Raw genomic sequence first — 25,949 nt, forward strand, 5'->3', positions numbered from 1 at the left:
GCGGGAAAAAAGATTGTCCCATCTTTTAAGAATCCCTGAGCTCTAAAACAACATGTTCTCTCAGCCTAATGGCAAAATGTGTGAAATAGCATGAGATTACCTATAAAACTGCACATTTTGGAAGTAACAATGGTTAATGTTGTTGAAATTCAAAACACCCTGACAGTTGGTTATTGACAGCTCAGGCCTCTTTTAGGAAGCCATTTCGGAATAGGAGTCATACGTGTGTGTGTGTGTGTGTGTGTGTGTGTGTGTGTGTGTGTGTGTGTGTGTGTGTGTGTGTGTGTGTGTGTGTGTGTGTGTGTGTGTGTGTGTGTGTGTGTGTGTGTGTGTGTGTGTGTGTGTGTGTGTGTGTGTACTCATGTATACATTATAATGTACATAGCCTTTTCCCATGGCAGATGCAATGCCTCATCACATGGTAACTTGTACTTCGCCCCCTGTTCCTGGTGAAATTGAATTTAACCATGAGTGCATGTCTGTGTTTGAGATTAAGTGTGCATGCATTGGTGTGTGTGTGAGAGAGGGAAGGAGAGAGGATCCAAACTGAAGTGCAATCTCAGTCTAAATCACAGAGGGTTCCCAGGGGAAGGGGCCCTCTTCCTGGGGTTAGTCAGGGAATTAAATCACTGTGCAGGACACATTTTTCAAAAGTAACCTTTCCGTTGACAGTGTAAGTGCGAGTCTGGATCCATCCACACGGTCCAAGAAGTGGAATTAGTGTCGTGCATAGACTGCAGTCTCCCAGGTTGTCATTTGTAGGGGCTGTTGCTGCATTTCTCACAGCCCTGCCTGTGTCAGTGTATTCATACTGGAAGAGACCATCTGCCTCTCTTCCCTCTAGTCTCCTCCCTCTCTTCCCTGCTTCAGATCTCCCCAGCACGCTGTCCTTAACTCTGGTCTGGGTTGAATGGTGTTGCTTTGATAAATACAGATAGCGTTCTCTCACAACTACAATAGACAATCTCTTGCTTTGTTGGAAGGGATCCCAAAGGCACATCCTATAGCTATGAGCAGGTGCTGGATATGAAAGTAAAACATTTTGCGGGTGATCTTGTCTCTTATTCCATAACAGCAGTCACAAGGATGCATTTAAACCATTGGGTAATGGCAGGTGAAGTTGGATTACTCCTGGACCACAGCTATATTCTGCTGTTTAGAGTTGAGCCTGATTTTTATATTGAATTCTGCTTCTGCCACCAATGCAGCTAACTGAGATAAATTCTAAACATGACAGAGTTGGGTGAATTAATCTCTATTGGAGCTAAATTAATTGGAAATGTGTCTGTTCATGCCTGTAACGTCAAAAGGCCATGTTTCAATTACAGCTACATGATAATACCCTTTAATCTCTTAATTGAGCAGAATTGAGACGTGGCCAAAAATTGACATAATATACAACTCTGAACCTAACCATTACATTCAGCAACTCTGAGATCAATAATGCATTGATAGTTAAAGGGTAAATTCCATTTGTAGTTTGAAAGCATATAATAATGCCAGTGTCACCATTGTTGAAGAGCACAGTACCTCGTTTGCTAGTGAGATGACAGAAAAACACATCAATTATTTCCAGTAGGTATCTTGATGCTAATTTGCGAATGAAGGGAGATTAAGATGAGAATGCTACAGTACAGTATGTGTGGACTAAGTACTTACTCAATAACCGTTGAGTGTCAAACTTCCTAAATATTGGGTTGGTTTCTAAGGCATAGATTTAATAAAGCTAAAAGTAATCCCAATTCTGGTTTAGTTGATTTAAAAATAATAACATTTGAGATATTCAACACACAATTGAATGGTTAAAGCTGCAATCAGGAGTTGAAACAATAACAAAGCGTTTTCCCCAACCCTGTTTCGGTAAAAAGCTGAGGGACGGGGCTGGAGAAATGTGACCACTCAAAGGACTGACCATCCATGATATCAAAATAGTAGTTTTAACCATGTTTTGAGGCTAGTGTTTACATTGTTTACAAACATTGGAGTAAATCAAGCTAATATGTTGGGTTCTGAAGGGGTACAAAATCTGATGGACCCTCTCTTTCGAAAATGATCTGCCGAAATTGTTGCAACCCCTATTACTAGCCTGTTCAACCTCTCTCTTTCATATGGTCTGAGATTCCCAAAGATTGGAAAGCTGCCGCGGTCATCCCCCTTTTCAAAGGGGTAGACACTCTAGACCCAAACTGCTACAGACCTATATCTATCCTACCCTGCCTTTCTAAGGTCTTCGAACCTGGCCAAGGCTTTCGACTCTGTCAATCACTACATTCTTATCGGCAGACTCAACAGCCTTGGTTTCTCAAATGACTGCCTCGCCTGGTTCACCAACTACTTCTCAGACAGAGTTCAGTGTGTCAAATCAGAGGGCCTGTTATCCGGACCTCTGGCAGTCTCTATGGGGGTGCCACAGGGTTCAATTCTCGGGCCGACTCTCGTCTGTGTATACATCAATGATGTCGCTCTTGCTGCTGGTGATTCTCTGATCCACCTCTACGCAGACAACACCATTCTGTATACTTCTGGCCCTTCTTTGGACACTGTGTTGACTAACCTCCAGATGAGCTTCAATGCCATACAACTCTCCTTCCGTGGCCTCCAACTGCTCTTAAATGCAAGTAAAACTAAATGCATGCTCTTCAACCGATCGCTGCCCACACCTGCCGGCCCGTCAAGCATCACTAGTCTGGACGGTTCTGACTTAGAATATGTGGACAACTACAAATACCTAGGTGTCTGGTTAGACTGTAAACTCTCCTTCCAGACTCACATTAAGCATCTCCAATCCAAAATTAAATCTAGAATTGGCTTCCTATTTCGCAACAAAGCATCCTTCACTCATGCTGCCAAACATACCCTCGTAAAACTGACTATCCTACCGATCCTTGACTTCGGCCCTGTCATTTACAAAATAGCCTCCAACACTCTACTCAGAAGATTGGATGTAGTCTATCACAGTGCCATCCGTTTTGTCACCAAAGCCCCATATACTACCCACCACTGTGACCTGTATGCTCTCGTTGGCTGGCCCTCGCTTCATATTTGTCGCCAAACCCACTGGCTCCAGGTCATCTATAAGTCTTTGCTAGGTAAAGCCCCACCTTATCTCAGCTCACTGGTCATCATAGCAGCACCCACCCGTAGCACGCGCTCCAGCAGGTATATTTCACTGGTCACCCCCCAAAGCCAATTCCTCCTTTGGCCGCCTTTCCTTCCAGTTCTTTGCTGCCAATGACTGGAACGAACTGCAAAAATCACTGATGCTCGAGACTCATATCTCCCTCACTAACTTTAAGCACCAGCTGTCAGAGCAGCTCACAGGTCACTGCACCTGTACATAGCCCATCTGTAAATAGCCCATCCAACTACCTCATCATCATACTGTTATTTATTTATTTATTTTGCTCCTTTGTACCTCAGTATCTCTACTTACACATTCATCTTCTGCACATCTATCACTCCAGTGTTTAATTGTTATATTGCAATTATTTCGCCACTATAGCCTATTTATTGCCTATAGCCTATTTATTGCACACATGTATATAGACTTTTTTCTATTGTATTATTGACTGTATGTTTGTTTAGTCCATGTGTAACTCTGTGTTGTTGTTTGTGTCACACTGCTTTGCTTTATCTTGGCCAGGTCGCAGTTGTAAATGAGAACTTGCTCTCAACTAGCCTACCTCGTTAAATAAAGGTGAAAACAAAAATGTTGAGGCATTTATAAATTATTTTCTTCAACAATCAATGGGTACATATCATCCATTTATAAGTCCACAATGTATGTAGCAACTGCAGAATGCCCCTTTAAAATGTTTTCAACAGCATTTTCAACAGCACTGATTATTATTTTAAGCCAGGTGTCAGAGTCTAGGTGATGTGGGTAAGGTGGAGTCAGGCGCAGGACACAGAGATGAGTAATAATAGTAACTTTACTCAAAAATAATCTTCCAACAAGGAGAACGAAAATCCAGAATCACATAAACGAGACAACTGACAACAATAAACACGCACAAAACCCTGATGGCTCCAGAGGGTTAAATAGGGAAATAATTCAAACGTAATGGGAACCAGGTGTATACAATACAGACAAAACTAATGGAAATAGAAATGTAGATCGGTGGAGGCTAGAAAGCCGGTGACGTCGACCGCCGAACGCCGCCCGAACAAGGAGAGGCACCAACTTTGGAGGAAGTCGTGACACCAGGTCCATGAAACTGAATTATTATACTATTGATTAAAATAGCAATTTAGTCAGGTTGAGAATTATGGCCCCCTGAATGAGACATCAGCTCCTCTAAGTAATGCTAATTTAACCATTCTCGTTTTTCTTTAAAATGCAATGATAAATATGAAAATACAAGCTTCCAAATGAAACAAACCTCTCTGTAATGGTTTAAACCATTTCTTTCTACATGGCTACACAAACCATATCCCTGTCCATGAATGGTATACATTATACTCAGTCCTGCTGAATGTCGGCCTCAGCTGAGCATCCTTAATTTAACGCATAGATTTCCCTTTGTACTTCCTCATTTTTGCAATTTGTTTGCCATGCATCCTTGATAAAAAAATAGCCTTTATTCCAATGCATTAGATTTATCATTGTTACATTTTGTCAGTCATCTGTTTAGAGCGTTCATTGCTTTGTTTTCAGGTGCACGCTGGGACACAAGAAGTAGACCATTTATTTAGCTTTACTATTTTCAATCAATATGTGTTTTCTTTCCTGGATCAGCTGATGATGGTCGACAATATCACTAGACCACTAGCCTACAGCTAGACACTAGCGTGCATCCATTCCATCCAACAACAAGTTGACTCTTTCGGTTAGAAGCATTCGATTGTGCAGTTGCATAGGCCTACATTATTTATAATTTGTGTGCCCATGAAAACGTTTTCAAGGCGAAACATAATGAAATGTTACGTAAGCATGGTTACGCTTAGTGCATTTTCCGAGATATCCAAGATCCAGGATTCAGAACATTGAACTTAAACCCTGTAGGAATCCTGGATCTTGGATATCTAGGGAAATGCACCAAGTTCAATGTTCTAATTAAATTGTTAATCCATTTAATAATACATGTAAATAATGTAAGGAAATAAATATAGTGTTTTATGACCCAGGATCTATGAAGACTCCAATCATATAATGTTCACAATGCCTTTATCAATGATTTGTCTGTTTATAAACGGTGGTTGTGTGATGACAGCATATAACTGTTAACATTGATATCTTAATGGCGCTTTCAATACAATTGGGACCTCGAGTTTATTTGACTCGAGGTCCCAATTGTATTGAAATTGTATTCCTTTGATTTCCTTTGATTTTCAGTTCGGAAAGTCAGAGTCAGCGATTTCCGAGTTCCAAGTTGTTTTGAATGCGGCATAAGCAGCTTTATCTGAAGCTTGAGTGTATTCATGTGTGTACAACTGCCTCGGCTCAGAGGGTAGGCTACCGGCAGTGTTGTAGACCTACCCTCTTAGAATGCATTGAAAGTATAGAGAGCGTTACTTTTTTCACTGCGACCGGCAATCGGAGTTTACCCACGTATTTTTGTGTTTTTACCACATTAGGCTACCACACTATATCACCAGCTATCGGTAGGCCTATTTGAAGTTCATGGTAATACACATTGTAGCCTAGGCTAGTAAAATAAGGTTGATTAGGTTGACCAATGCCGTTTTTTTCTGAGACAGTTTCAGCCCCATTTCATGTGTCCGGACATTCCAGGCTACAAAAAGGTACATTTGTCAGCAAGGCGCAATCGCCGAATGTAATTAGGCACACGTTTTGGTGTTTTATAACAGTTGTTCATTTCCATTAATAAAATGGAGCAAGTGCACATGCAGTGAGTGCGCTGTTTGGATGCTGGAATTATTTTGGTGTGGACGAACATGCACAGGTAGCCTACTTTTTGAAGTGATTTGTTTGACAATCAGATAATAAAAGGTAATTCATTTGTATTGTTATCGTTTAAATGACATCTTTACTATTAGGCCAGTAAAAATGTATCGTGGCACCCAATAGAGACCCCCCCCCATGTCACGGTGTAATTCGCACTCTGAATTTAGTCCAAGGATATAGGCTTAATCTATGTACGTGAAAGCAGCCGCTAGAGTTTAAATGGTTTCGGTGCTGATAGCTTTTAGGTGGTAGGCTATAGGATATGCTAACCCAGGGTGTAGTTATGCCTCACTACCGGTGTCACAGCATGGGGGGGATGGCAAAGAAGAATTAGAAAGTGTCTTGTGGAGAAGGGGTTGCCAGGGCGACCAGTTGGCACCCTTCAAAAATGTCTGTGTTCAATGCTCTGTCTCTCTGACATTTCCTTTGCAGGGGGGTAGGCCTTCATGTTTGGTAGGCTAACATGTAGTGTGCTCTGAGTAATAAATGTTGGATACATCAAAATATCTGAGTTCTTGTTTTAAATTGTACAAATAGGCCGCTTATTATAAAATAAGCCTATATCTTAGAATAGTTGACATTGTAGGCTAATCACGCGGTTGGGTCGACTTCCTGAAACGTCTACATAATCAGCACTGTCAAATGATTTACAAAATCTCCCAGATGAGCTGAATATTATCGTGTCCATTTGAGATATTTTTTTAAGCAAATGTATAATTAGGTGGGTGGAGTGTGTGAGTGCGTGTGTGTAATGAGAGGGAGAGTGAATGGAGAGTGGAGAAAGGGAGGGAGACGAGAGGGGAGGGAGAAAAAGAGAGAGATTTTGGATTTCAACGGACCCCCGAACGACTGCGTGATGTACAAAGGCCTGCTCCTTTGCTCAGTGCGCACCGATGACGATAATGTGAAGAAGGCAAAATAACGAAGGAGCTTACACGCAATCAGTGGGATATAATAAAAACTGTGGTTTACAATGTTAGCCTTGACTGAGAAATGTAAAGACGAAGCACTGACAGAGAGGAGTTGACACACTTTCCCAAACCTCGAAAATATGACTTTCTACAGGTAATCGTAATCGCTGGAAACCTTGTTGAGAAGTGATTCACCTCGGGGGGTTTCAAGCAGCTTGAATGACGTCTCATGGAAAGCGGGTGAAAACTAATCGTGCATGTTGAGTCCATCTGTGAGTCATTAATTTGTCTTACGTGTAGGCTATATGATTTTTGGGGCGGAGGAGAAGGAAATAAAGAAGTAGAGATTGTTTGCATTTTCGTCCAGTTCGAAGAGTCTGAATGCCCACCAACGGTAGGCGTTTCATTTGGGGAGATATTTTGTGATTATATGGACTCCGGGTCGACCGACACGCAGCAGGCAGATCGTAGCGGACACGCCAGATCCGTCACTGCGCTCATGTGAAGTTTGGTTCTGCGAAAAGGATGTCACCCAGTTCTGCTGGATCTAAAATCAAAGAGCATTTTTAAAGGCTGTTTGATCTGTTCGGTATTTTAATTCTGTGAAAGATATATTAGGATTCTTCTCAGTTTTGATTGGATCCCTTTTTCTTTTACTGTGAACTGACTGATCTAGGTGTTGCTTTAAGTGATAGCCTACAGTCATGCATATTTTTTTGTGGCAGTGGGGACCCATGCGTAAACTATTTTATTAATGTTTTCTCAGACAAATGGATGTCAATTACCTCATTTCACTGAGCGCTTTGAATCCCTGTCAGTTTTTTTCTTCTATTCAACAAGCTAAGCGAGCACTGGTAATCAAGCGATGGGCGCAGTTTGCCTGAGTAGGAACCGAATGCGTCTCGATTTTTTTAATGCAGCTTGTTGAATCTCCTCCTAGGTAATAGGAATGGGCTCTTATTGACAAACTTTACAGCCATTTGGGTGGTAACAGGCGGTTTACAGCCTCCCTTTCCCTAAAACTAACTCAGCTGTCGGAGCATCATGGCTCGTTACGGTTTCGGACTGAAACAGAACCCTCGCTTTCTATGGATAGTGTTATGTTTGATGAGAACGTTGTTGGATTTCGCGCTGTCGCAGGAAGTTTACGCACCCCATTCTATCAAGATTGAGGGACATTTGACCCTGGGTGGTCTCTTCCCGGTGCACACCAGAGGGACCGACGGCGTGCCTTGTGGAGATATCAAAAAGGAGAACGGGATCCATCGGCTTGAGGCCATGCTGTATGCTCTGGATCAAATCAACCTCGACGATCAACTTTTACCCAACATCACCCTAGGCGCCCGGGTGCTAGACACTTGTTCGAGAGATACATATGCGCTGGAACAATCATTAACTTTCGTTCAGGCTTTGATACAGAAGGACACTTCGGATGTGAGGTGCACCAATGGAGAACCGCCGTTGTTCGTCAAGCCGGAGAAAGTGGTTGGAGTCATTGGCGCCTCGGCAAGTTCTGTATCGATTATGGTCGCCAACATTTTGCGCCTCTTTCAGGTGAGTTAACCTCTGAAAATTCCCCCATACTGTATGCCTATATTTAAAACAACATGTGTAAGCTAGTTCTATTTTATTATGTGTCTTATGTGTTTTAATTTACAGCCTATCTACAGTATTTGTTGGCCTCATTGCATTATGAGAAAAGGTTGAGAGACAGTTTGAGTGGGCTGTTGCGCTTCCCCAGTGGTGCTGAAAGAACAGCGCGGTCCTCATGAGAGCCAGTTCCATCATAGGGCTTGATGATCTTTGCGACTACACTTGAAGAAACTTTCAAAGATCTTGAAATGTTCCAGATTGACTGACCTTCACGTCTTAAAGTAATGATGGACTGTCATTTCTCTTTGCTTATTTGAGCTGTTCTTGCCATAATATGGACTTGGTATTTTACCAAATAGGGCTATCTTCTATATACCACCCCTACCTCTTCACAACACAACTGATTGGCTCCAATGCATTAAGGAAAGAAATTCCACAAATTAACTTTTAACAAGGGACACCTGTTAATTGAAATGCATTCCGGGTAAATACCTCATGAAGCTGGTTGAGAGAATGCCAAGAGTGTGCAAAGCTGTCATCAAGGCAAAGGATGGCTACTTTGAAGAATCTCAAATATAAAACATTTATTTTATTTTATTATTATTATTTTTTAAATAAATTTTCTCCCCTTTTCTCCCCAATTTTCGTGGTATCCAATCGCTAGTAATTACTATCTTGTCTCATCGCTACAACTCCCGTACGGGCTCGGGAGAGACGAAGGTCGAAAGCCATGCGTCCTCCGAAGCACAACCCAACCAAGCCGCACTGCTTCTTAACACAGCGCGCCTCCAACCCGGAAGCCAGCCGCACCAATGTGTCGGAGGAAACACCGTGCACCCGCCCCCACGGTTAGCGCGCACTGCGCCCGGCCCGCCACAGGAGTCGCTGGAGCGCGATGAGACAAGGATATCCCTACCGGCCAAACCCTCCCTAACCCGGACGACGCTATGCCAATTGTGCGTCGCCCCACGGACCTCCCGGTCGCGGCCGGCTGCGACAGAGCCTGGGCGCGATCCCAGAGACTCTGGTGGCGCAGCTAGCACTGCGATGCAGTGCTCTAGACCACTGCGCCACCCGGGAGGCCCAATATAAAACATTTTGATTTGTTTGACACTGTTTTGGGTAACTACATGATTCCATATGTGTTGTTTCATAGTTTTGATATCTTCACAATCATTCTACAATGTAGAAAATAGTAAAAATTCAGAAACACATTGGAATGAGTAGGTGTGTTCGAGCTTTTGACTGGTACTGTATATGCTCTCTTTTTAGCTAGTTCTTTGTCGAATTTTGAGCCGGAGTCATACAAAATCATGTGTTTCTCCACTTCGATGATTAATCCACAGATATAAAGGGAAAGATCATTTGTTTTAAGTTAGCAATCTTTAATTCATCTCACCTAGTTTGTCTTTCAAGCATCCACATCGATTTGTATCTTCCTGATATCGAATAAGGGAATTTGCAGTGCATGGAGCGTCTCAAATAGAACCATATTCTATTTTAATGCTTGGCTACGCAGACGCTCGGTCACATACGGTGTGGGTGAAATGATTGAAGCGGTGTGGGTGAAATGATTGAATAACATGTATGTGTACATTTATTTTGCAATGCTCGCATACACAATGTAGCCGGTGAGGTTTGCATGTCAGACTAACATGCTGACTAGACCGGGCACAGGCGTTCGTCTGCGTGCGCCAATGCGCACATGTTATCTTTGCAAAATAGCTATTTTGGATGGAGCAGTTGTTAGCTAGAATGCTAACACTCATTGATATAAACTCAGCAAAAAAGAAACGTCCCTTTTTCAGGAACCTGTCTTTCAAAGATAATTCATAAAAATCCAACTGACGTCACAGATCTTCATTGTAAAGGGTTTAAACACTGTTTCCCATGCTTGTTCAATGAACCATAAACAATGAATGAACATGCACTTGTGGAACGGTCGTTCAGAAACTAACAGCTTACAGACAGTAGGCAATTAAGGTCACAGTTATGAAAACTTAGGACACTAAAGAGGCCTTTCTACTGACTCTAAAAAACACCAAAAGAAGGATGCCCAGGGTCCCTGCTTATCTGCGTGAACGTGCCTTAGGCATGGTGCAAGGAGGCATGAGGACTGCAGATGTGGCCAGGGCAATAAATAGCAATGTCTGTAATGTGAGACGCCTAACACAGCGCTACAGGGAGACAGGACGGACAGCTGATCGTCCTCGCAGTGGCAGGCCACGTGTAACAACACCTGCACAGGATCGGTACATCCGAACATCACACCTGCGGGACAGGTACAGCATGGCAACAACAACTGCCCGAGTTACACCAGGAACGCACAATCCCTCCATCAGTGCTCAGACTGTCCGCAATAGGCGGAGAGAGGCTGGACTGAGTGCTTGTAGGCCAGTTGTAAGGCAGGTCCTCACCAGACATCACCGGCAACAACGTCGCCTATGGGCACAAACCCACCGTCACTGGACCAGACAGGACTGGCAAAAAGTGCTCTTCACTAACGAGTTGCGGTTTTGTTTCACCAGGGGTGATGGTCCGATTCGCGTTTATCGTGGAAGGAATGAGCGTTACACCGAGGCCTGTACTCTGGAACGGGATCAATTTGGAGGTGGAGGGTCCGTCATGGTCTGGGGTGGTGTGTCACAGCATCATTGGACTGAGCTTGTTGTCATTGCAGGCTATCTCAACGCTGTGCGTTACAGGGAAGACATCCTCCTCCCTCATGTGGTACCCTTCCTGCAGGCTCATCCTGACATGACCCTCCAGCATGACAATGCCACCAGCCATACTGTTTGTTCTGTGCGTGATTTCCTGCAAGACAGGAATGTCAGTGTTCTGCCATGGCCAGCGAAGAGCCCGGATCTCAATCCCATTGAGCACATCTGGGACCTGTTGGATTGGAGGGTGAGGGCTAGGGCCATTCCCCCCAGAAATGTCCGGGAACTTGCAGGTTTCTTGGTGGAAGAGTGGGGTAACATCTCACAGCAAGAACTGGCAAATCTGGTGCAGTCCATGAGGAGGAGATGCACTGCAGTACTTAAAGTAGCTGGTGGCCAGATCCTGACTGTTACTTTTGATTTTGACCCCCCCCCCCCCCTTTGTTCAGGGACACATTATTCAATTTATGTTAGTCACATGTCTGTGGAACTTGTTCAGTTGATGTCTCAGTTGTTGAATCTTGTTATGTTCATACAAATATTTACACATGTTAAGTTTGCTGAAAATAAACACAGTTGACAGTGAGAGGACATTTCTTTTTTTGCTGAGTTTAGGTTGTAGCAAAAGCTAGCCAAAGAGCCATTTTACTGGTTGAAGTTAAAGTGTTTTTTTCTTAGTAAAATGCAGTTGATTTGCGATGACACAAACATTACATTAAGCAGAACATTCATAGGAGCCTTAAAATCCAATTATATTCCAATAGTAGTGTGAAATGCACTCATAAGCAATATGTAAATAGAGGCTTTTTTTTGCTGGCATTCTATAAGAACTCCCCCTTGTTCTGCCACCTACTTGCGCACATTGCCCTCATGCGGCAATGTTTGCAAACACAGAAAGGGGTCTTTAGGCAACTCAGTTATGATTATTTTTATATGCATATTTTTGTGGAACAGTTTCATTTCAATAAGAACGTTTTTGTTTCTTGAAATCATTGTCACGTGGTTAATCATAAAAATCTGAAATAAAAATTATACACATCTATAAGTTACAATTCAACTAAGGGAGAGCACCACCCTCTGCCATATGGACACATTGATAGTCTACACTGTGATCCATTGGCGGCTGAAGAAATGAGTACATGGAACTCTGAAATAGCCTGTAGGCCAATGCAGCAGTAGGCCTATAACTTCCATTGTCAACTAACTTAACTAAAATACATAGCCCTAAAGCTGATAAAAATAAAAAATGAAGAAAATATCCGGATGAAAATTCTGGATCTTTCAAATAACATGAATCTCTCTACTCTGTCTGCCTAGCTGTTTTTATTACGTTTCCACTGGATATATAGTGCATTCGGAAAGTATTCAGACCCCTTTACTTTTTCCACATTTTGTTACATTACGGCATTATTCTAAAATTGATTAAATTGCTTTTTCCCCCCCTCATCAATCTACACACAATACCCCATAATGACAAAGCAAAAAATGTTTTTTTAGATTTAAAAAAATAACTATAACATTTAAATAAGTATTCAGACATTACTCAGTACTTTATTGAAGCACCTTTGGCAGTGATTACAGCCTCAAGTCTTCTTGGGTATGACGCTATAAGCTTGGCACAGCTGTATATTTGGGAAGTTTCTCCCGTTGTTCGCTGCAGATCCTCTCAAGCTTTGTTAGGTTAGATGGGGAGCATTGCTGCACAGCTATGTTCAGGTCTCTCCAGAGATGTTCGATCGGGTTCAAATTCGGGCTCTGGCTGGGCCGCTCAAGGACATTCAGAGACTTGTCCCGAAGCCATTCCTGTTTTGTCTTGGCTGTGTGCTTAGGGTTGTTGTCCTGTTGGAAGGTGAACCTTCACCCCAGTCTGAGGTCCTGAGCGAGTATCTCGCTGTACTTTGCTCTGTTCATCTTTGCCTTGATCCTGACTAGTCTCCCAGTACCTGCCGCTGAAAAACATCCCCACGGCATGATGCTGCCAGCACCATGCTTCACCGTAAAGATGGTGCCAGTTTTCCTCCAGATGTTACACTTGGCATTCAGGCCAAATAGTTCAATCTTGGTTTCATCAGACCAGATAATCTTGTTTCTCATTGTCTGAGAGTCTTTAGCTGCCTTTTGGCAAACTCCAAGCGGGCTGTCATGTGCCTTTTACTGAGGAGTGGTTTCTGTCCGGTCACTCTACCATAAAAGCCTGATTGGTGGAGTGCTGCAAGATGAGAGAACCTTCTGGATGGATATCCCATCTCCACGGAGGAACTCACCTCCCTGACCAAGGCCCTTCTCCCCTGATTGCTCAGTTTGGCCAGGCGGCCAGCTCTAGGAAGAGTCTTGGTGGTTCCAAACGTCTTCCATTTAAGAATTATGGAGGCGACTGTGTTCTTGGGGACCTTCAATGCTGCAGAAATGTTTTGGTACCCTTCCCCAGATCTGTGCCTCTGCACAATCCTGTCTCTGAGCTCTACGGACAATTCCTTCGACCTCATGGCTTGGTTTTTGCTCTGACATGCACTGTCTACTGTGGGATCTTATATAGACAGGTGTGTGCCTTTCCAATCATGTCCAATCAATTGAATTTACCACAGGTGGACTCCAATCAAGTTGTAGAAACATCTCAAGGATGATCAATGGAAACAGGATGCACCTGAGCTCAATTTTGAGTCTCATTGCAAAGTGTCTGATACTTATATAAATAAGGTATTTCTGTTTTTAATTTTTAATAAATTAGCACAAATGTCTAAAAACCTTTGTCATTATGGGGTATTGTGTTTAGATTGCTGATGATTTTTTACTTATATAATCCATTTTAGAATAAGGCTGTAGCGTAATAAAATGTGGAAAAAGTCCGAAGTCACTGTGGGATCATTACATCATGATTTTTTTTTCATGGTGATTTTGGTGGCCGGGAGAGTGTTGGAAAGATTTTTCAAATACTGTGAAGAACTATTACTATTGGCAAAATATGTAAAAAAACTTTTAAAAAACTGACTTTGTTGACTTACTGTGTGAGGTGAAGAAAAAATGACTGAGAAGCTCAGATTGTTAGTGGTGGATGTGGTGATTTTAAGACAATCAGAATTCAGACATCCCAAATGAGCACTTTCCTCCATATATATGCATGCGGCAGACCAGGTATGACCTACTTCTATGCGTGCTCTCCCTCTGTATGTTCCTCTAGAGAAATCAGACCCATTATCATTGCTCACATGGAGCACTCCAAACAAAAGACAATGAAAACAATTGTCACAACTTGTAAATGATGGTTATGAAATAAACCAAAACTTGTTTCTCACGAGTGTAGCAGGTTGTGAACCCTGCAAACAACGTTTCCACTCCAATAATGAGAAAATAGGCTAAATTACCATAATTAAAACATGCATTAACAGAAATTAATGTAACCAAATGACGGAGGATTAACTGTACATTCACTAGGCCTACTGGTCACGTACAGTACCAGTCAAAAGTCTGGACACACCTACTCATTCAAGGGTTTTTCTGTATTTTTACTATTTTCTACATTGTAGAATAATAGTGAAGACATCAAAACTATGAAATAACACATATGGAATCATTTAGTAACCAAAAAAAGTGTTAAATGAATCAAAATAAATGGTATATTTGAGATTCTTCAAAGTAGCCACCCTTTGCCTTGATGACAGCTTTGCACACTCTTGATAATGAGACACAGTGACCACAGTAGAATGTGTGTTCCTCATAGGCCTGCGTACCTCTTGTTGAGAAAGAGTCAGCAGTAGAACACACTGGCAGTAGGCTCACTGTTAGTACTGCAGTGGAATGAGGCACCCTGCAGAGCTGCAAAACAGCAAATTAATTATTAAAAACGCATGTTTAGAGAAAAATATGCAATTATTTAAAATAGTGTGCATACATTTGCCATAGTACAAGCCAACATCCAAGCAAGTTCTCTCATTTGAAGATATAAGATGTGCTGTTCGCAAGGCCAAGTAGAAAACATGAGTTTTAGTGTTTGTGTTATTGACTTGTGGTTAAACATTGTGACTTACTATCAATGTTATTATTGTGTGTTTTCCAAAATCAATTAAACCAAGCACAGGCCAGGACTAAGTAGCTGTTTAATAGAGACTGAAGCCATCAAAGTACTTACCATGCTGCTTTATGAAAGCCCCAACCACATTAGCACACACACACACACACACACACGCACACGCACACGCACACACACACACACACACACACACACACACACACACACACACACACACACACACACACACACACACACACACACACACACACACACACACACACACATTATTACCCCCCTTCTCTTAACACCAAGTCCAATCTTTACCAGACCACTCCAGTCATGCTGGTCTCAGGAGCTTTGTGGCTGTCAGGTGGACATGCTTGTTGATGGTTCCAATATCTTGGCTTTGGGGTTAAATTCCCTCTTCCATTATCAATGCAGGGTTGTAATCAGGATTCTCCTTAGAGTGAAGGCACCCCAAGGACTATAATTGTCATGTCTTTCCCAAATGCAAGTGATTATGTCTAAAATATGTTCCTTGAGTATAGCATTAAAACTCATCCACATAGTAGAAAAGTTTTGGAGTTATCATGGGATTTGGCGACCATAAAAGATTCCTTGGGGAAAGAAAGGATACTTCCATAAGTCCCTGATTCCGTTATCTCAGGTGCTCCAGTGTCTGTCTGTGTGTCAGGCTGCAGCAGTGTAGGTGGGGTGTGTGCTGTGGCATCAGCGTAGTAATCATGCTCGGGGAATCAGTGGGTTGACACAGGCGCCGTCACAAAGCTCCTTCCTCCGTTTGCTCAGGCAATCACTCTGCATTTATGCTAATTATCCCCACTGCACCGCGCTGGCTGCCGTCATATAGCTGTCACCGGCTCTGTTGATCCCCACAGTCAAACCCTACACAAATCCTCAGGAGGAAATATTTGTTTAAATGTCTCGATTTCCAACCAATTTCAATATTGAGACAGTACGGTCTCCTCTAAGTTTTTCTCTTTCTCTCCCACTTAGACATGTTCTGGTCTTGATGATCATATTGATAGTACACATTGATTAAGATGAATCCCAGTGGTAATCAATAGAATCCGGGGATGATAGCTCCCTGCTCATTTACACTCATCACTGCAACTGATTCATTTGTGATAGCAATTACAAGTTTCACAAAATGTTTTCAAATCCAATCCATCAAGTGGAGAATTAATTTAGTTAAACACTGAATGAAACACCTGTTCCTTCCTGATAGAAAAGGTAAAGTGGAATTTCTTCTGTTAAAATTGGGATTAACGGCTCCATACTTTATCAGACAAGCCGTGCCGGATTTCATTTTCTTTACATTGTCAATAATAAAGCGGATGAAGATGTCTGTGGTTGAACAACTGGAGTTGAGGTGCTACCTAAATTAAGTAGACAATACATCCCAACATAAGGTGAGATCCTCTTCATATAAATGTAACATTTTTTATTTTGATGAAGGTTAAAACATTGTGATGTATCAGTCAGTCGTGATCTTTGTCATATTCTCTTCAACTCCAGTCAGTGCACAATCCAATACATTCTGGAATGTTCTCTCTGTCTGCAATATAACTCTATGGACAGAGTCAGGGGGGGTCAGTCATCTTCTCAGAGCAGTGCATCAGTGTTGTGGTCCTTCAGTGAGGATTTCAGTGGACGTCACCATATACTGTAACACAGCAATTGTGTTCATCTCCCCCTGTGATAAATGGAACAGCAGGGAAGTTAAATACAGATTGTTGCTTTCATTGCCAGACAATAAATATCGCTGCTGTCTTTTCAAGGTGTGAGTGGCCGCTGAACTGTTAATGCTGGGAAATTGACACGGGATAGATTTTTCAGAGGGCCCACGAGTGTTGATCAATACTGTTGCCATGGTGAGGCTGATTTTCTCTGAAGATGTTTTCATTTCCCTGTTCTTTCACACAGCACTATAGAAATGAGAAACAACAATTACACAAAACGCTTCAATTATTACAGATTGTTCAAACAAATGAGTTGTTGTTCTCAACCTCTGAGAGATCATCTTTTAGTATTTCATCGTTCTGTGTTTTGCGAGCATTCTCCCACGTTTGAGGAAGGCCTCTTCCTAGGCCTACAATCCTTAGTGTCCATTAGCAACTCTTGGCCCATGGAATGAATAGTGAAATATATATATATACAGTTGAAATCGGAAGCTTACATACACCTTAGCCAAATACATTTAAACTCAGTTTTTCACAATTCCTGACATTTAATCCCAGTAAAAATTCCCTGTCTTAGGTCAATTAGGATCACCACTTTATTTTAAGAATGTGAAATGTCAGAAAAATAGTAGAGAGAATGATTTCTTTCAGCTTTTATTTCTTTCATCACATTCCCAGTGGGTCAGAAGTGTACATACACTCAATTAGTATTTGGTAGCATTGCCTTTAAATTGTTTAACTTGGGTCAAACGTTTCGGGTAGCCTTCCACAAGCTTCCCACAATAAGTTGGGTGAATTTTGGCCCATTCCTCCTGACAGAGCTGGTGCAACTGAGTCAGGTTTGTAGGCCTCCTTGCTCGCACATGCTTTTTCAGTTCTGCTCACAAATTTTCTATATGATTGAGGTCAGGGCTTTGTGATGCCCACTCCAATACCTTGACTTTGTTGTCCTTAAGCCATTTTGCCACAACTTTGGAAGTATGCTTGGGGTCATTGTCCATTTGGAAGACCCATTTACGACCAAGCTTTAACTTCCTGACTGATGTCTTGAGATGTTGCTTCAATATATCCACATAATTTTCCTCCTCATGATGCCATCTATTTTGTGATGTGCACCAGTCCCTCCTGCAGCAAAGCACCACAACAACATGATGCTGCCACCCCCGTGCTTCTCGGTTGGGATGGTGTTCTTCGGCTTGCAAACCTCCCCCTTTTTCCTCCAAACATAACAATGGTGATTATGGCTAAACAGTTCTATTTTTGTTTCATCAGACCAGAGGACATGTCTCCAAAAAGTACAATCTTTGTCCCCATGTGCAGTTGCAAACTGTAGTCTGGCTTTTTTATGGCGGTTTTGGAGCAGTGGCTTCTTCCTTGCTGAGCGGCCTTTCAGGTTATGTCGATATAGGACTCGTTTTACTGTGGATATAGATACTTTTGTACCTGTTTCCTCCAGCATCTTCACAAGGTCCTTTGCTGTTGTTTTGGGATTGATTTGCACTTTTCGCACCAAAGTACATTCATCTCTAGGAGACAGAACACGGTATGAGCAGTATGACGGCTGCGTGGTCCCATGGTGTTTATACTTGCCTACTGTTGTTTGTACAGATGAACGTGGTACCTTCAGGCGTTTGGAAATTGCTCCCAAGGATGAACCAGACTTGTGGAGGGCTACAACTATTTCTTTGCTGATTTCTTTTGATTTTCCCATGATGTCAAGCAAAGAGGCACTGAGTTTGAAGGTAGGCCTTGAAATACATCCACAGGTACACCTCCAATTGACTCAAATTATGTTTATTAGCCTATCAGAAGCTTCTAAAGCCATGACATAATTTCCTGGAATTTTCCAAGCTGTTTAAAGGCACAGTCAATTTAGTGTATGTAAACTTCTGACCCACTGGAATTGTGATACAGTGAATTATAAGTGAAATAATCTGTCTGTAAACAATTGTTTGAAAAATGACTTGTGTCATGCACAAAGTAGATGTCCTAACCGACTTGCCAAAACTATAGTTTGTTAACAAGAAATTTGTGGAGTGGTTGAAAAATGAGTTTTAATGACTCCAACCTAAGCGTATGTAAACTTCCGACTTCAACTGTATATTTTTTGCTGACATCAGGGGATGGCTGCCTGCTATTTCCTGTATCCTTTCTTTCCCAAAGAGAGAGGTGTAACTTTGTATTGAAATCAGGTGAACTCTGTCTTGTGCTTCTGTCAGGGGACTGGGCCCCTGCAGACAAGCTGTCTAGGTGAAGCATTGATGTCCTCTCATAGTCTGACACACATTACTCTGTTTTTCTCTCTCGCCCTTTCCCAAAGAATCATCAGTACAATTGAGGCGAGGTAGATTGAATCCTGACAGAAAAACTGATCTATTCAGCTGACATCCGAAAGCACTGACAGACACACGGACATGTAGGCGAGATGGGTTGTGTAACTGGCACACTAAGCTGTCGCGAAATGTCATAGGTTAAATGTGTCTGCTTGTTCTAAACACAGTGGGCCATTTGCACATTCATGCGTGTGACAGCACAGGGTCAATTACTCCCATCTAGAGCACCTTTATTTATGCCTCCAGCGGGTAGAGGTCAGCTGTCAAGCACACACAGACACACACACACACACACACACACACACACACACACACACACACACACACACACACACACACACACACACACACACACACACACACACACACACACACACACACAGTCAGGCACGCAAGAATGTACGCGAACACCAAAACAACCAAACACACATAAAAACATACACACACCCAGCATATAAAAAGACAAAGCTCTTGTGGAACTGTTCCGTGCCAGTGGTTTTGGAGCTTTTTTATTTTCTCTCCAAAGCTAGTCTTGCTAATTGGCTTTTACTCTGAGTGTGACACAGAGAGCTCTCTGATAGCGAGTTTATTCTCCCAGATACAGAACAAACTCTGATAAGAATTATAATTATAATTTATTCAGACTTCCAGGAGCAATTATCAAACCCGAAAATGGACCCCTTTTAGTGTAAAAGAGAACTCTCAGCATGATGAAACAAACATACACTGTCCTCTATGGAGCCCAAGCATTGTATATAAGCCCTGGTTTATGCACTTCCAGTGTAGGTGACTAATGCAATATTAATGTAATAAGTAAAAAATATCCCTCAGTCAACCCAGTTGTCTTTGTGGGTGACGTGATCGGTCCTGAGGTCAGACACCGTCTGTCAGAGAGAGATTGTGAAACCTTGTTAACCCATTAGTAGCTCCTGGATATGCCTTTGGGGGTGGGGTAGATGGACTCTCCTATTCACCCTACACCAGGATGTACTGTATGTGGAGTCATGTATGTTACATGTACGGTATGGTTCCACACATACCGGTACACGTTATGCACATCCACACTTAAAGAAATCCCGGGTGATCCCATTTGGCCCATGATGATCTGTATAATTTATCGGCATTGAATGTCGTAAACACTTTCTCTGCATCCATCATGCATGTCTTACAGCTACATTTTCCTATTATTTCGCTGTATAACACCGCACCTCGTACGTCAACGTACCTCAAAGTACCTCCTTCCTTGCCCAGCCCATAAGAACCAATCTAAGGCATAAGGAGGGAATGCACCGGTCTCATCCCGGCTTCAGTGAGTGGAGGGCAGGCTATTGTTCACCCACCCAGACAGCCATGTATTACCACCAAGCCTCTATATACCCTGGAGAAAACAGGGTATTTAACTTAACTCCCCTCATATTCACTGTCAAAAAAATAAAAAGATCTTGATTCAACAAGATACAATTGTAAGGCAACCAGCTGCAATAAGATTGTGAGTTTGCTCAACAGACATTTTGATAAAACAGCAGTGGTGGAACCTGACCTAAAATATGACTACTGTGTTCTCAGTGAACAGAATAGCGTAATATTTGGCCTTGGGTATCCAGATTTGTTTTGTACAGAAAAGGCCTTTACCCAGTACTACAGTTATACAGCATGGACCAGAATAAATAAATAGATATTTTGGCTGTCTCTTTTTCCTCCTTCTGTCCATGTGCTGTAGCTGGATTACCAAACACCTGTACATGTCCTTAAACCTAATCTGTTATTCCATACATGCAATACGAGGCTAATCACTTTCAAATCACTTTCTCATTCTGACAGCACTGCTGGTGGTTGGCAAATGCATTAGATTGTTTCCTATTGTGTGTGCGGTCTTTGTGCTGCCATTTTAGACTGCGGGTGTGTGCCATTCGAGAGGTGGTGCATGTTCCTCGGTGGCGGCTCCTGTTAAGCTTTGGTTCTGCATATTCTTTTTGAAGCCTCCAGAAGCTTTCCCCTTTTTTACACCCTCCCTCCCACCACCTCTCTTCCCCATCTCCCCTCTTCCTGCTCTTCATTCATACATGGTGCTTTAGAATCCTATTCCACACAGTCTAATCCTGTTCAACTGCTTGTCAGGGAGAATTCCCCCTCAACGCGTGAAACAATTGCAATTGAAGAAATGCAGAGGAGCCCCAAAAAATCCAGAAAAAAAGGGACCTTCAGATTCACGTTGTGAACATGTCCCCTCCCTCACCCTCCCGCCCTACATCCTCCTCCCAAATCCTCTCTTCCTTACACACAGAGTCACAGACTCACATTCCACAAGACACTTTGCAGTCTGATGGCAGCCTAACTAAGTGGGAAGTGCACTGCTCACATGGCCAGCCTGTTGTCCCCAGAGGTTGGTGGCACTGTTATGTATAGACTGCTGGACGTCTTAGTGAGGAGGAGTCTAATGCGGACGGGCATGCACACGGAAGACTGACTGGCAAGAGATGTGAAGATTGTTCGACCTGAGCTCTGCATCACTGAAAGAAAAGAAGACTGCTAAAAGCCTCTTACGGAAAAAAGTGTGTGTTTATATGTGGCTTTTTGTGTGTGTGTGTTTAAGTGTATGTGTGTGTGTGTGTTTAAGTGTTTAAGTGTGTGTGTGTGTTTAAGTGTGTGTGTGTGCGTGTTTAAGTGTGTGTGTGTGTGTGTGTGTGTGTGTTTAAGTGTGTGTGTGTGCGTGTTTAAGTGTGTGTGTGTGTGTGTGTGTGTGTGTGTTTAAGTGTGTGTGTGTGTTTAAGTGTGTGTGTGTGCGTGTTTAAGTGTGTGTGTGTGTGTTTAAGTGTGTGTGTGTGTTTAAGTGTGTGTGTGTGTGTTTAAGTGTGTGTGTGTGTGTGTGTGTGTGTGTTTAAGTGTGTGTGTGTGTGTGTGTGTGTGTGTTTAAGTGTGTGTCTGTGTGTGTGTGTTAAAGTGTCTGTGTGTGTGTGTGTGTGTGTGTGTTTAAGTGTGTGTGTGTGTGTGTGTGTGTGTGTGTGTTTAAGTGTGTGTGTGTGTGTGTGTGTGTGTGTGTGTTTAAGTGTGTGTGTGTGCATGTACATCTTTGTGTTAGAAAGACGGTAGGGGATACGGGGGGACCCGTGGTGTGTATCCTCTCACTATACACAATAAGCCTTCATTAGGATTCATTGGTTGTCCTTCAGTTGTGTTATTACAGCACGCTCTAAGGCCATCTAAGAATGTCTGTTGTCAACGGATAGTCATAAATCTGCGCCGCATCAAAACGACATAATGACGGGGTATACGGGGTATATTGAAGGAAGGGGATTTCTTTTTTTACAATAGGACCATCTTGAACTGCAGGTAGACATGCTTAAAGACCTGTTGATTTCACCCTTAAAAATTCACAAGATTACTGCTTTAGAATTTGATTAGCTGAAATGTACTCCTGGCTATATTTCTCTGGGGATGGTGGTGAGTGTTCCATTTTCACTCCCTTTCTTTCTCTCAGCCTTGCAGTTTGTGTGTGTGTGTGTGTGTGTGTGTGTGTGTGTGTGTGTGTGTGTGTGTGTGTGTGTGTGTGTGTGTGTGTGTGTGTGTGTGTGTGTGTGTGTGTGTGTGTGTGTTCCTCTGAGCCTGGAAAGTACGCCATGGTGCTGCAGCAAGAGCATACAGACGAAATCAGTTGACAGGATTACTGTTTTCAGATGCGAATCCCTCAGGATTTTAACAACACTCTCAAAGCCCATCTCCGACTAACAGTTACATTGATTAGGGGAAGAACTCAATCACAATTGATGTTTAGCAAATAACCATATCCATTCCCTAGCAAATGGGGTTGCTTAAACTGCAATTGACCCCTGCAGATTGGCCATTGATGAGAGAATATAAGGGTTTTGAACTCCCTTTCTCACTAACAGTCCACTCATCTTTCATCTATTCGGCTGAATGAACAGTCCTCAATCAATAGTCTGTTATTTATCAATGGATTTTGCCTCCAGTGGGGTTAGAAGGCCAATAAAATGTGTCAACCATCAATAAATCTGTCCGTTGCTATGAAACTGTAAGCCATAACCTCCCTCTGGGCAAAAACTGGTTGAATCCATGTTATTTCCATGTGATTTTAACACAAAAATTCAATGTGATGAAGGTGAATCAACATGGAAAAGTGATTGGATACAAATAAAATCATAAACATAATTGATTTTGTATTTTTTTAAGCTAAAGGCCTTTTCTCAACTACTGTGTGCAATTTTTTTGTCCAAATTACGGGAAAAAAATACACCTTTCGATTTTGACGCACTCAACCATTCACACCAAGTCCAATGTGTTTTTCCGTCCACTTTTCCCAGAAATGTGCATAATGTCACCAACGCTGCTGCAGTCATTCTTAGTGGCAATACGTTGTTCAATGTGGCTAGAGAGCAGTGTTGATTTTAACATGTACATCTTGGTGGGGGAAAAAAATGTGGGTTGCATGCCAGAAAAGCCACTACACAAAACAACACTAAACAATACATTAATTGCACTATAACGGTGACAAACGGTGCCCACAACCTGTTAGGGCCTACATAAATATGTCCCAATAACAGGGTCCCAACAGAAGTCCCAATACCTGATCAATGCTACACATGGCTATCAGCGGAGCCTTGTCTGGCAGCGAAACAGTTCATTCAGCCTCATTTACTGCCTTTTTAAAAAACATAGCTGATATGGCTGACTAGCTTAAACAAATGTGGTTTCTACTGACAATTGAGATGTACAAACAATGGCATAAGGGGACGAAAAGAGGATAAGAGGCAATCCGTACTTTCGATGAAGACATTAATGAGCGAGCTAGGATGGACGTAGTCCACATAACTATTTGTTCAGAATGTTTGAAATGTCCAGTGACAGAATTCAGAACATGGGCCATTTTTACAGTGTAATCCCTGTACACCAAGCCAGAACCGTAGGTAACACTTTGAAAGTAAGATGTTGACATAATCAGTCCAATCAAAGCCACTGTACATATAATGTCATTTGATGTAATTTTATCTGTAGCCAATGACCTTGAGCCTTCTTGGAAGGGCACTTGTAATATAACTCAGGACCCAAAGGGCTGACATTTTGGATGTCTACCCTTACTAAGGACTTAGACTTGGTGATCACGTAATGTCCCCATGACTGACAGAACACTGAGCCAATCACGGCGCCATGCTCCTATTTTCTGCTGGCTCACCCACCACCACAGAAAGCACTGAGCTAGGCTGAAACACCTGCATTTTGGAGCTGCCTTACTCAAGAAAACAAAACAGAGACCATGTTTGTATGCGGCATTATTAACTCAATTATATCTTTTTTTACATTGTTTGCAAACTGATATGTGACATATTAGTGCCAAACTAACATGCAAAAGAGGCAAGGCCCCCCCCAAAAAATATGGATTTATTTATTTTTTGCAAAAAATGTGGGTCTCTGCCCTGAATGACGGGTCCCCACTGCTAGAGAGGATGCAGTAATGAGATAAAAATAATATACTACTGGAAATATTAAGATAGGCTATTCATCCTATAGGATGAATCATGAAAGGAGCTTGGCTATGCTTCATTCAGTTGCACCCATAATAAGAGAATAAATGCAAAACTGGCACCTGTAGTCATTCCTCACACATATGCTGACCATCATGAGGCTTGCTGCCTACAGTTTTCTCTCTATCTGATTAAAGAGATGAAGTCCAGACAGGAAAGGCCTATTTTAGGAAACTTTTTGAATAGACATAGAGAATTAGCAAACTCTTCCACCCACCTAAAAGGATCCATCAATCAAAGCCGCCTGAAACACATCTCACTCAGGCATATAAGCAAATCACATTTCTCCTTTCCCAAAACCGTATTAAAACCTTGCCTTAGTTTTCTGTAAGATATCAGAAATGAATCTACACTATAAAATAATGTTAAACCAATGTAGCCTACTATATCAATTGACAAGGAAAGGGTTAAGGGGGAGAAATAGAGATAGCTGTGATATAGGCTATATGAAGATGACATTCACAACCATTAGAAAAAAGAAACACATGCACTCAACCTGTCCATAGCCTAATGGTCATCCAGTCCATAGACTAATGATCAGACTGTATAAAGCCTAATGATCAGCCTGTCCATATTCTAATGATCAGCCTGCCCATAGTCTAATGATCTACCTGTCCATTGTCTAATGATCAGCCTGTCCGTAGACTAATTATCAACCTGTCCATAGCCGAATGATCAGACTGTATATAGCCTAATGATCAGCCTGCCCATAGTCTAATGATCAACCTTTCCATAGTCTAATGATCAGCCTGTATATAGCCTAATGATCATCCTGTCCATAGTCTAATGATCATCCTGTCCATAGTCTAATGATCAGCCTGTCCATAGCCTAATGATCAGCCTTTCCATAGTCTAATGATCAGCCTGTCCATAGTCTAATGATCATCCTGTCCATAGTCTAATGATCAGCCTGTCCATAGCCTAATGATCAGCCTTTCCATAGTCTAATGATCAGCCTTTCCATAGTCTAATGATCAGCCTGTCCATAGTCTAATGATCAACCTGTCCATAGTCTAATGATCAACCTGTCCGCAGTCTATTGATCAGCCTGTCCGTAGCCTAATGATCAGCTTGTCCGTAGTCTAATGATCAGCCTGTCCATAGTCTAATGATCAGCCTGTCCATAGCCTAATGATCAGCCTGTCCGTAGTCTAATGATCAGCTTGTCCGTAGTCTAATGATCAGCTTGTCCGTAGCCTAATGATCAGCTTGTCCGTAGCCTAATGATCAGCCTGTCCGTAGCCTAATGATCAGCCTGTCCATAGTCTAATGATCAGCTTGTCCGTAGTCTAATGATC

At 42.3% G+C, this 25,949-nt stretch overlaps 1 protein-coding gene across 1 annotated transcript in view; it reads left to right on the forward strand.

Annotated features, from left to right (window-relative positions):
• Positions 1–7,863: 7,863 nt before the first annotated feature.
• LOC120061648 (metabotropic glutamate receptor 7-like) overlaps positions 7,864–25,949 on the forward strand; it is a 109,862-nt gene continuing 91,776 nt past the window's right edge. Inside the window, exon 1 of the mRNA XM_039011547.1 lies at positions 7,864–8,373. Within this exon, the coding sequence (XP_038867475.1) occupies positions 7,864–8,373 (510 nt within the window). The remainder of the gene's footprint in view (positions 8,374–25,949) is intronic.

This window comes from Salvelinus namaycush, chromosome 16 (assembly GCF_016432855.1).
Source record: "Salvelinus namaycush isolate Seneca chromosome 16, SaNama_1.0, whole genome shotgun sequence".
Taxonomy (NCBI): domain Eukaryota; kingdom Metazoa; phylum Chordata; class Actinopteri; order Salmoniformes; family Salmonidae; genus Salvelinus; species Salvelinus namaycush.